The following is a 12153-nucleotide window of genomic DNA, read 5'->3' as shown; positions in this document are numbered from 1 at the left end:
CTTCCTTCTTCAGCCTTCTTTTTTCCTTGCCAGAAAATTAATGCCTCCATCTCCCAGTGGGACCACCTCACATATCATGACTGTGGCCGGCAGTAACTCCAGCTCGAGATCACGGTCCTTCTTCCTGATTGGCATCCCTGGGATAGAAGACATTCTGTGTTGGGTGGTGGTGCCCTTTTGCATCAGGTACATCCTGGCACTGCTGGGCAACAGCATCATCCTCTTCATCATCAAAATTGACCCAACCCTGCACCAGCCCATTTACCTGTTCCTGAACATGCTGGCCGTCATCAACTTTGTTCTGCCCACCTCCACCATGCCCAAGGTGCTTGCCATCTTCTGGACCCACACCCAGGAGATGGAGTACCATGCTTGCCTCATCCAGATGCTCTTCATTCATGCCTTCTCCTCCATGGAGTCCAGAATACTGGTGGCCCTGGCGCTGGACCACTTCATGGCCATTTGCCACCCCTTATGGCATACTGCCATCCTGAACACGATGGTGATTGGGTGGATTAGACTGGTGGTTTTGGGGCAGAGCCTGGTCCTCATCACACCCTTCCCCATCCTCCTGCAGCAGCTCTCCTTCTGCCAGGGCACCGTCGTCACTCATTCCTACTGTGAGCACATGGCCTTGGTCAAGCCGTCCTACTCTGACTCCACTGTGAACCGCTTCTATGGGCTGATGGTGGCCCTGCTGGTGGTGGGGCTGGACGTGCTGGCCATCGTGGCTTCCTACATCCTCATCTTCCAGGTCATCTTCCGCATCCCCTCCCAGGATGCCTGGCTCAAGGCGATGGGGACCTGCGGCTCCCACATCTGCATCATCCTCACCCACTGCTTTGGCCACAACATCCCCCACCACATCCATGTCCTGCTGGCCACCCTCTACCTCCTGGTTCCACCCTCACTCAACCCCATCATCTACGGGATCAAGACCAAGCAGATCCACCAGACGTTGGCCAGAACCTTCTCTGTCCAAAGGTAGAGTTGACTTCCTACTCTCACCCCAGGGTCCCCGATCCACATCTGAGGTCCCGGAGGACCATCCAGCCCTCCTCCTCTAGGCTTGTCTTGAGTTGACCTTTCTGATTTCAGGGGATCTGGGACCAGGGTGTCAATTCAGCCCTTGCCAGCCCTTCACTATATCAGCTACTGGGAATAAGAACTGTAGCCATAAGTCTCAGAGCTAAGGTTAGAGTCACCTTGACCCTTGTCATGTAATCATTATAAGAGCTGGGTTTAGTTGGAGTGCCTGGCACATAGTAAGTGCTTAATAAATACCATAATTAAAATTATTATTATTTGAGGATTTCAACATAACAAGGGACACCCCTTTTGTGTACCGAATGTGTCTGGAATTACATGTCCTGCATTTGCCTCTTTAGCCACATACATACTTAGAGGTGAATCTCATCATCAGTGGTGTTTTCCAATATGAACAACTAGATAGGTCAAGGATTTACTCTACAATGAGGATTTGGGTTTAGAAATACAGGTGGAATTATGTCATTTGGGTTGGGGTCTGTGTATGTGTTAGTTCATGTTTAAGTGTGTTTGTGTGTATGCATGTGGTCATCATCATCATCATATCATCATCAGTTAATCAATCAATGGCATTTATTGAGCACTTACCATGTACAGAGCAGTGTACTAAATGCTTGGGAGAGAAGGAAAAGTAGAATTAGCAGACACATTCCCTGTCCATAACATCATCATCATCATATCATCATTATCATTACACTTGCTGAGAAACCACGAGGGTGGAACACTGTACTAAGCACTTGGAAGAGTACATCAGAAGGAAGACACATTATCACTACCTCGAGGAGCTTACAATCGAATGGAGTGAACAGATAAACCAAAATAAGTTTCAAACTGTGCAACCAAGAGGAAGAATAAGGATATAACAGGGTGTAGAGAAAAAGAAAAAAATATATGGCATTTGTTAAGTGCTTACTATGTACCAGGCACTGTAGTAAGCAATGGGGCACTGTACTAAGTACTGGAAACGAATCAAGATGAGATAGCTGAATAATTAATTGAAATCGACACATGAGTACTGTGCAGAGGAATAATATAAAAGTACTTATAAATGATGTGGTTGGTGTTGGGCTGTTGGGACTGGATCGTTGTGAATTAATCAGGGAAGACTTCCAGGATGAGGGTTTTTTTTTTTAGGAGGAGTTGTGATATGGAGGATTCGTGGAGGGAGGGAGTTCTGGGAGGGGGGAACTGCACAAGTGAAAGGTTGCGGGCAGGAGAGTGGAGAGTGAGGAGTGTTTAGAAAGTGAGGTTCAGTGGAATGAAGAACATGATGAGAAGCAGCTTGGCCTAGTGGATAGAGCATGGGCCTGGGAATCAGAAGGACCTGGGTTCTAATCCCAGCTCCTCCACTTGATTGCTGTGTGACTCTGGGCAAGTCACTTCTCTTCTCTGTGCCTCAGTTACATCATCTGTGAAACGGAAATTAAAACTGTGAGCCCCATGTGGGAAAGGGACTGTGTCCAACCCAATTTGATTGTATCCATCTGTTCCAAGGTGAACCGGGGTACCCAACATCTCAAGGTCAAATGCTATCCTGTGACTGCCCAAGCCAGCAAAGTGGAACTTGGAAGTGTGGGTGGGACACCAACCCTACAACCCAAATGGCTAGATTGACAGCCCAGGCCAGGAATACAGAAGGTGTCCCTGGCCTCCGTGCCAATCAAATAAGGTATGGGGGGAAGGGGCAGAGATCAGACCTTTGGCAGCAGGGAGGTCTCACTGTAAGTTAGGGGATGGTGACGGCAGTGATTTACTTGAGTCTTCTTGGGTTGTGCTAGCTGGGAAACCTTCCTGCAGGAGTGGTTAGTGAACAGAGCCCCTGGAATAGAGCCCCTACCAACCAACACATTGCATCATTTCTCTCTGGCCTCACTATCTCTGATTGGCTACTCCTCTCTTTCCTCAGTCCCTGGGCACTGGGGGAAGGAATTGTGCTCCCCATTTTTTTATGGTATTGGTTAAGCGCTTACTATGTGGAAGGCACTGAACTAAACACTGGGGTAGACACAAGATAATCGGTTTTGGCACAGTCCCTGATCCACATAGGGCTCACAGTTTTAATCCCCATTTTATAGATGATGCAATTGAGTCACAGAGAAGTTAAGTGACTTGCCCGAGATCACACAGCCGACAAGTGGTAGAGCTGGTTGTAACCCAGATCTTCTGACTACCAGCACCATGCTCTTTCCACTGAGCCAACCTTCTTTTCTGGTTTCCCCCACTCCTCCCCCCACCCAACTCGGATTGTTTCCTTCTTTCCTTCTCAGTTCCTGAGCACTGTGGGAAGGGATTATGCTCCCTTGTGGTCACCTTCCTCCCTTGACAATTCAAAGTTGCTCTATAAACCTTCCCATTTGTTCTGGGTGCGGTGATGCCGGCTCCAGTCTGACTCAACCACCCTCTCCTGCCCCTCATATCTCAGCAGGTCAGTCTGGGACCAGTCAGGTGAGGGACAAAAACCAGAATAGGGCCAAGTGCAGCTCAGAAGCGTATGGATTTGGGTGAAAGAGTTGGAGTAGAACTTGTTTGTCCGGATGGTTCCAGGATATTTCGAATATTGCTGAAGGCTTAACTGAAAGGAGGGCTGATGTGAGTCCTTCTCAGTGGAATGTTAGACAAGACGCTAGATCAAAGAGAGCCCCAAGGAAAGACGATCTTCCCAAGAGCAGGGGCAGAGGGCCCAGCTGAAAGAAGACACTGCTTATCTGGCCTCTGTGAGGAAGAAGCGTGGCTAGGGTTAGAGCACTCTTGTGGGGTATGTATGCCATTGTGTATGTGTGTATGTGTGTGCAGTTGTGTGTGTGGGTGCGCGTGAACCACTCTCTCCCCTCAGACACCCTGTTCAGAATTAGTTTCACTGGCATGACTCTCTCCTGCTTTACTTCCTACTTCTCTGACTCCTCTTTCTCAGACCCTTCTCTTAGCTCTTCTTCATTCTCTCACTCTTTAGTCAATCACTGGTATTAATTAATCAATCAATCAATCGTATTTATTGAGCGCTTACTGTGTGCAGAGCACTGTACTAAGTGCTTGGGAAGTACAAGTTGGAAACATATAGAAACGGTCCCTACCCAATAGTGGGCTCACAGTCTAGAAGGGGAAGACAGAGAACAAAACCAAACATATTAACAAAATAAAATAAATAGAATAGATGTGTACAAGTAAGATAAATAGAGTAATAAATATGTACGAACATATATACAGGTGCTGTGGGGAAGGGAAGGAGGTAAGGTGGGGAGGATGGAGAGGGGGAGAAGGGGGAGAGGAAGGGGGGGCTCAGTCTGGGAAGGCCTCCTGGAGGAGGTGAGCTCTCAGTAGGGCCTTGAAGGGAGGAAGAGAGCTAGCTTGGCGGATGTGGGGAGGGAGGGCATTCCAGGCCAGGGGGATGACGTGGGCCGGGGGTCGACGGCGGGACAGGCGAGAACGAGGCACGGTGAGGAGATTAGTGGCAGAGGAGTGGAGGGTGCGGGCTGGACTGTAGAAGGAGAGAAGGGAGGTGAGGTAGGAGGGGACGAGGTGATGGACAGCCTTGAAGCCCAGGGTGAGGAGTTGACTCTTTATTGACTCTTTATTGTGTACAGTGAAGTATACTAAGCATTGGGAAAAGTACAACACAAATGAGTCAGTAGTTGTAATCCCTGCCCACAAGGAGCTTACAATTTACAGGGGAAGAAAGACATTGAAATAGATTACAAAGGCAAAAACTGAACTTTTCTTTGCCCCCGCAGAGCAACTCCCTCCTACCTTTCCCATCACAGACACCACAACCTCCATCCTTTCTGTCTCCAAAGCTCGCAACCTTGATGTCACTGTTGATTTAGTAGGAGTCATAGTATGTATTAAGTGCTCACTGTATGCAGAGCCTTGTGCTAAGCATTGGAAAGAACATGCAAGTAGGAATTAGCCACAGACCCTGCCCTGGAGGGTTTTCAAAATCTGTCACTTCCCTCTGTCTTTCACTTTTCATATTCAGCCTGTCTTTAATTCCTGCCATTTTCCTCCACAATATTAGATGGAGCAATCCCTTTCTCTTCACCTTTATGTTCCCCTCCCTGGTCCAAATCTTCATCACCTCCCAGTTTCCTTGCCTCCAGCTTTTCCCTTCATCAGTCTAGTCTAGATTCTACTGCTCAGATCATCTTCCTGAAATAGTATTCAGAACAAAACAACACTCTGTGCTTCTGGCTTAGTGGAAAGAGCATGTGCTTGGGAGTCAGAGCTCACAGATTCTAATCCCAGCTCCACCACTTATCAGCTGTGTGACTTTGGGCAAGTCACTTCACTTCTCTGTGCCTCAGTTACCTCATCTGTTAAATGGGGATTAAGACTGAAAGCCCCGTAAGAGACAACCTGATTACCTTGTATCTACCCCAGCACTTAGAACAGTGCTTGGCACATAGTAAGCACTTAACAAATACCATCATTATTATTAGTACTACCTCTGGTAGCTATCCACATTTCTCTAAATCAAACAAAAACTCCTGATTATTTCATGTAAGACTCCCTCCCATCTGTTTCTTTCTCACTTCTCCCCCTTCTTCTTCTACTCCATCCCAGTAATGATTCTTTCCCCCACCCTAGCTCACCTGCTAGTTGTACTTTGCTTTGAAGTCACCTTTCTTCAATCTGTTGTTCATGTCATTCATGGAACCTTCTCGCCCCTCAAACTGGCAAACCATAGTTTGCCCCACTTTCTAAATCTCTTATCACAGAGCCTCTATAATTAACCTGGAAAGACTTCTGAGTTAGAGCTTTAGAGGGAGGCCGCTTCTCTGATGTAAGAAACCATTAGGCCTAACAAGTAGTTCAGAGTCTGCATGATCAACACATTTCTGGATGCTTCCTCCAGGAGCTATCCCCTGAATAATCTTCCATCCCCCAACAGATCATACCAATCCATCAACCATGTTTAACACTGATGTGTTGATTTATGTATTCCATTTATCTATGTTTTTTAGGGTACTTGTTAAATGCTTACTATGTGCCAGGCACTCTACTAAGTTCTAGAGTAGAAACAAGATTATTATGTTGAACACGGTCAATGAGTAGTATGAAAAGAGAGAAGATTAGACTCCCCTTAAGAAGGATGGAAGAGATCCTAGTGGTCTTTACAACACATATAAGGTTAAGGCATTGCTACCTTCTTCAAGGCATCTAACCAAGTTTTTTTAGCCCTCTAGACTGTGAGCTCATTGTCGGCAGGGAATGTGACTGTTGTTTTATTGTACTCTCCCAAGGGCTTAGTATAGTTCTTTGCTCACAGTAAGCACCTAGTAAATACGATTGAATGAATGAATGAATGTGAGTCCTTCATGGGACTCACAGTTTTAATCCCAAGATCACACATGGAGCCGGCATTAGAATCCGTTCTCTAGCCACTTGGCGAGGTTGCTTTATTTATTCATTTTTCTGTTGACTTTTAGTTTTACCATTGACATCAATATTTTACTATTATTTCTTTTGCCGGGACACAATTTCAGTCTCCCTTTTTACCCTATTAGCTCCTTCAAAGCAAGGACCACATCTTCAATCTTTATTGTTTACCCGCAAGCACCAAGTACAATAAGCTGCACATAGTAGGGGATCAGTAAATACTGATCATAGTGACCGGTCAAGAATAAGTATTCAATTAATGATATTGATGAAGATGATGATGATAATAATAATGATGATGGTATTTATTAAGCACTTACTATGTGCCAAGCACTGTTCTAAGTGTTTGGGTAGATACAAGGTAATCAGGTTTCCCATGTGGGGCTCACAGCCCTAAATCCACATTTTACAGATAAGGTAACTGAGGCAGAGAGAAGTTAAATGACTTGCTCAAAGTCACACAGCTGACAAGTGGCAGAGCTAGGATTAAAACCCATGACCTCTGACTCTTAGTCCCGCGCTCTTTCCAGTAGGCCACACTGATGGGGGGAGACAAAGTGATATAGAGAGAGAAGATTCTGGGGTTGAAGTAAGGCTCTGAAACTCCTTCAACTGGGAGAGTCCAGGGAAGGGGATTCAATCAGTCAGACAGTCAATTGTCTTTATTGAAAACTTACTGTGTGCAGAACACTATACTAAGCACTTGGGAATGTGTCTGTTTACTGTTTATTGTATTCTCCCAAGTGCTTAGTACAGTGAGAAGCAGCATGGCTCAGTGGAAAGAGCACGGGCTTTGGAGTCAGAGGTCATGGCTTCAAATCCTGGCTCCACCAATTGTCAGCTGTGTGACTTTGGCCAAGTCACTTAACTTCTCTGTGCCTCAGTTCCCTCATCTGTAAAATTTGGATTAAGACTGTGAGCCCCACGTGGGACAACCTGATCACCTTGTCTCCCCCCCCAGCGCTTAGAACAGTGCTTTGCACAAAGTAAGTGCTTAACAATCAATTAATCAATCAATCAATCATATTTATTGAGTGCTTACTGTGTGCAGAGCACTGTACTAAGAGCTTGGGAAGTACAAGTCGGCAACACATAGAAACAGCCCCTACCCAACAGTGGGCTCACAGTCTAGAAGGGGGAGACAGAGAACAAAACCAAACATACTAACAAAATAAAATAAATAGAATAGATATGTACAAGTAAGATAAATAAATAAATAAATAGAGTAATAAATATGTACAAACATATATATATATATACAGGTGCTGTGGGGAAGGGAAGGAGGAAAGATGGGGGAGATGGAGAGGGGGAGAGGAAGGAAGGGGCTCAGTCTGGAAAGGCCTCCTGGAGAAGGTGAGCTCTCAGTAGGGCCTTGAACGGAGGAAGAGAGCTAGCTTGGCGGATGGGCAGAGGGAGGGCATTCCAGGCCCGGGGGATGACGTGGGCTGGGGGTCGATGGAGGGACAGGCGAGAACAAGGCATGGTGAGGAGATTAGTGGCGGAGGAGTGGAGGGTGCGGGGTGGGCTGTAGAAGGAGAGAAGGGAAGTGAGGTAGGAGGGGGCGAGGTGATGGAGAGCCTTGAAGCCTAGGGTGAGGAGTTTCTGCCTGATGCACAGATTGATTGGTAGCCACTGGAGAGTTTTGAGGAGGGGAGTAACATGCCCAGAGCATTTCTGGACAAAGACAATCCGGGCAGCAGCATGAAGTATGGATTGAAGTGGGGAGAGACACGAGGATGGGAGATCAGAGAGAAGGCTGATGCAGTAGTCCAGACGGGATAGGATGAGAGCTTGAATGAGCAGGGTAGCGGTTTGGATGGAGAGGAAAGGGCAGATCTTGGCAATGTTGCAGAGCTGAGACCAGCAGGTTTTGGTGACGGCTTGGATGTGAGGGGTGAATGAGAGAGCGGAGTCGAGGATGACACCAAGGTTGCGGGCTTGTGAGACGGGAAGGATGGTAGTGCCGTCAACAGAGATGGGAAAGTCAGGGAGAGGGCAGGGTCTGAGAGGGAAGACAAGGAGTTCAACAAATACCATCATTATTATTACAGTGTTCATCATCATCATCAATCGTATTTATTGAGAGCTTACTATGTGCAGAGCACTGTACTAAGCACTTGGGAAGTATAAATTGGCAACATATAGAGACAGTCCCTACCCAACGGTGGGCTCACAGTCTAAAAAGGGGAGACAGAGAACAAAACCAAACATACTAACAAAATAAAATAAATAGAATAGATATGTACAAGTAAAATAAATAGAGTAATAAATATGTACAAACATATATACATATATACAGGTGATGTGGGGAAGGGAAGGAGGTAAGATGGGGGGTATGGAGGGGGGACGAGGGGGAGAGGAAGGAAGGGGCTCAGTCTGGGAAGGCCTCCTGGAGGAGGTGAGCTCTCAGTAGGGCCTTGAAGGGAGAAAGAGAGCTAGCTTGGCGGATGGCCAGAGGGAGGGCATTCCAGGCCCAATTCATTCCAGTGTTCTGCATACAGTAAGCATTCAATCAACATGATTGATTTTAGACTGTGAGCCCACTGTTGGGTAGGGACTGTCTCTATATGTTGCCAATTTGTACTTCCCAAGCGCTTAGTACAGTGCTCTGCACATAGTAAGCGCTCAATAAATACGATTGATGATGATGATGATGATTGAATGAATGAATGAATGCAATTTAACAATATAACAGACACATTCTCTGCCCACAGTGAGCTTACAGACTAGAGGGGAAGACAGCCATTAATATAAATAAATTACAGATATGTACATAAATGCTGTGGGGCTGGGAGGGGAGATGAATAAAGGGAGCAAGTCAGGGTGACACAGAAGGTGGGGGAGAAGAGGAAAGGAGGGCTTAGTCAGAGAAGGCCTCTTGGAGAAGAAGTGCCTTCAACAAGGCTTTGAAGGAGGGGAGAGTAATTGTTAGATATGAGGAGGGAGGGCATTCCAGGCCAGAGGCAGGGTGTAGGAAAGAGGTCACTGGCAAGAGAGACAAAACGGAGGAACAATGAGAAGGTTAACATTTGAAGAGTGAAGTGTGTGAGCTGAGTTGGAGTAGGAGGGTAGCGAGGTGAGGTAGGAGGGGACAAGGTGATGGAGTGCTTTAAAGCCATTGGTGAGGAGTTTCTTTTTGATGTGGAGATGGATGGGTAACCAGTGGAGTTTCTTGAGAAGTGGGGGTGGCTTGAACATCTTTGTAGAAAAAGGATCCGGGAAGCAGAGTGAAGTATGGACTGAAGTGGGGAGATAGGAGGCAGGGAGGTCAGCAAGGAGGCAGGTATGGTTATCAAGGAGGGTTAGGATAACTGATTGGATTAATGTGGTAGCAGTGGGATTGTGAGTTGACATGGCTTTGAATTTGTTGAGGAATTGACAACCCTCTGCCCAGAATGGATTCCTTCCTCTCTAAGCCCCTGCCTGAAACAGTGTGCCCTGCAGGGCTCAGGAAAATTAAAATGAAAAGGTGAGGGGTTGTCAGTTAGCGATTGGGAAATAAATATATTTAACAATTTGGTACCTTTTGGTTGGGAGTGGGTTATGTGGAGCTAAATGGAGGAGGAGTTGCTATCTGAGTTTGAGGGAGGAAAGACTGAATTAATTTTACATGATTGCAGGCTCAGGGAGGAGCCAGCTGGGCAAGGCAGTCATAATCCTTCCAGAGATGTGGATTGCGGGAGAGGGCCAAGGAAAGTTGTGGAAAGAGTAGGTGGGGCCGGAGGGAGATAAAGGAGGGAGAGATCAAGGTTGAAGTTGAAGCAAAGGGGCACCCTAGATGCCCCTAGCCTGGTACCCAGGAAAAATTCTCTCCCAGACGGCACTGCTTTGCACCTCCAAATTCCCAATCGGAGCTAGGCTGACAGAGGCAGTCTGAGATGGGCCCCTGGGACAGAAAGGTCATCTCCAGAAGACCCAGCCTGACCATCTGGTAACATGAATTCTCCCTCTAGACTGGAATCTCTTTGTGGGCAGGGAACATGTCTACCAGATGTGTTGTACTGTGCTCTCCCGAGCGCTAAGTATAGTGCTCTCTGCACACAGCAAGCACTTAATAAAAGCCATTGATTGACTGATGAATCTGGGCCTGACAAACAGAACCAGATGCATTGTGGATAGAGCTCTGACCTGGGAAGCAGAAGGTCATGGGCTCTAATCCAGGCTCTGCCAAATGTGTGTTGTGTGTCCTTGGGCAAGTCACTTCATTTATCTGGGCCTTATTTACCTCATCTGTAAAATGGGGATTGAGACTATGAACCCTATGTGGGAAAGGGACTGTGTCCAACCTGATGCACTTATATCTATGCCAGCACTTAGAACAGTGTTTGGCACACAGTAAGCATTCAACAAGTACCATAATTATTATAGGAAACAGGAGAGACTTTGGGAACCTCTGCACCCGACATGTCGGCTCCCAACCAGAGCAGCCACCACCCAACCTCGTTTATCCTGATGGGCATCCCGGGCCTGGAGGCAGCCCACATCTGGATCGCCTTTGCCATCTGTCTCATGTACATCACGGCCCTAGCAGGCAATGGTATCATGCTCCTGGTCATCGAGAGGGAACCCGGCCTCCACTCCCCTATGTTCTTCTTCCTCTGCTTCCTGGCCACTACCGACATCTTGCTGTCTTCAGCGACCATCCCCAAGATGCTTGCCATCATGTGGTTCCAGGCTAGAGAGATCAGCTTCGACTCCTGCATCGCCCAGATGGTTTTCATCCACTTGTTTACAGCAGTGGAATCTGGGATCCTGGTGGTTATGGCGTTCGACCGCTACATAGCCATCTGCCGCCCGTTGAGATACAGAGTGATCTTGACTGATGGGCTTGTGGTCAAGCTGGGACTGACAGTCCTCGTGAGGTCTCTGCTGATCATCCTTCCTTGTGTCTTGCTCATCAAGCGACTACACTTCTGCAAAGCCACCGTTCTCCCTCACTCCTACTGTGAGCACATGGGCATCGCCAAGCTGGCATGCTCGGATATCAAAGTAAATGTTGTATATGGACTAACTGGAGCCCTGCTGATCCTTGCCGTGGACTTAGTCCTTATTGGGCTGTCCTATTCCCTGATTCTCCGGGCAGTCTTGAGACTTCCCACCAAAGACACCCAGATCAAAGCCTTCAGCACCTGTGGCTCACATGTCGGCGTCATGATGGTGTTCTACACTCCAGCCTTGTTCTCCTTCCTGACCCACCGCTTCGGCCACCACGTCCCCCGCTTTGTCCACATCCTGCTGGCGAATTTCTATGTTGTCCTGCCACCCATGCTCAACCCCATCATCTATGGTGTGAAAACCAAGCAGATTCGTGAGAGCATCCTGAGAACTTTCCAGAAGAAGAGAAGCAACTAATTTCAGTTCCACTAGGTTCACTGACTGTCTGCCTTCTGGGGAAGGTGGATGTAGGAGAGTATGCGGATGAGCGAAGGGAGATGGGTGTGTGTGTAGGAATATAGGAAGAACTTCAGAGGAAGTGAGGGAAGACCTGCCACTGGAGGACTTACATTACATAGCTGAGACCTATCTAGAGGTTGCAGCAATCTGTGGAAACTCATCTCCTGTGGTAAAAATTACAACCTCCTTCCCCCTCTCCTTGTTACCCCTGCCATTCCAGCTGTTCCTTCTCTTCCCTCCTCCATTCCCTCCTCCTGTGTTTCCCCCTCTGAACTGTGACTTTGTGGTGACTTTCCAGCACTTACCAAGATGGTTATGTTCCACATTCCCGGTGGATAC

General features: G+C 47.3%; 2 protein-coding genes and 1 non-coding gene across 3 annotated transcripts; all 3 read left to right on the top strand.

Annotated features, from left to right (window-relative positions):
- Nucleotides 1–76: 76 nt before the first annotated feature.
- LOC119942426 (olfactory receptor 52L1-like) lies at nt 77–988 on the top strand. The gene has a single exon (XM_038763238.1). The coding sequence runs from the start codon at nt 77–79 to the stop codon at nt 986–988; it is 912 nt and encodes a 303-aa protein (XP_038619166.1).
- A 5102-nt stretch (nt 989–6090) lies between these two features.
- On the top strand, nt 6091–6217 carry LOC119924667. The gene has a single exon (XR_005449367.1). It is a non-coding gene; the product is annotated as a U6atac minor spliceosomal RNA (small nuclear RNA).
- Nucleotides 6218–10824: 4607 nt separating this feature from the next.
- On the top strand, nt 10825–11772 carry LOC119942417 (olfactory receptor 52E2-like). The gene has a single exon (XM_038763229.1). It carries the CDS (start codon nt 10825–10827, stop codon nt 11770–11772), a length of 948 nt encoding a protein of 315 aa, XP_038619157.1.
- The last annotated feature ends 381 nt before the right edge of the window (nt 11773–12153 follow it).

This window comes from Tachyglossus aculeatus, chromosome 2 (assembly GCF_015852505.1).
Source record: "Tachyglossus aculeatus isolate mTacAcu1 chromosome 2, mTacAcu1.pri, whole genome shotgun sequence".
Lineage (NCBI taxonomy): Eukaryota > Metazoa > Chordata > Mammalia > Monotremata > Tachyglossidae > Tachyglossus > Tachyglossus aculeatus.
Note: the sequence above shows the minus strand (reverse complement) of the source record. Positions and strands in the feature narration are given on the sequence as shown.

What these genes read in the sequence shown, in the direction of transcription:
- LOC119942426 (XM_038763238.1), top strand. Translation starts at nt 77, where the DNA reads ATGACTGTGGCCGGCAGTAACTCCAGCTCGAGATCACGGTCCTTCTTC.
- LOC119942417 (XM_038763229.1), top strand. Translation starts at nt 10,825, where the DNA reads ATGTCGGCTCCCAACCAGAGCAGCCACCACCCAACCTCGTTTATCCTG.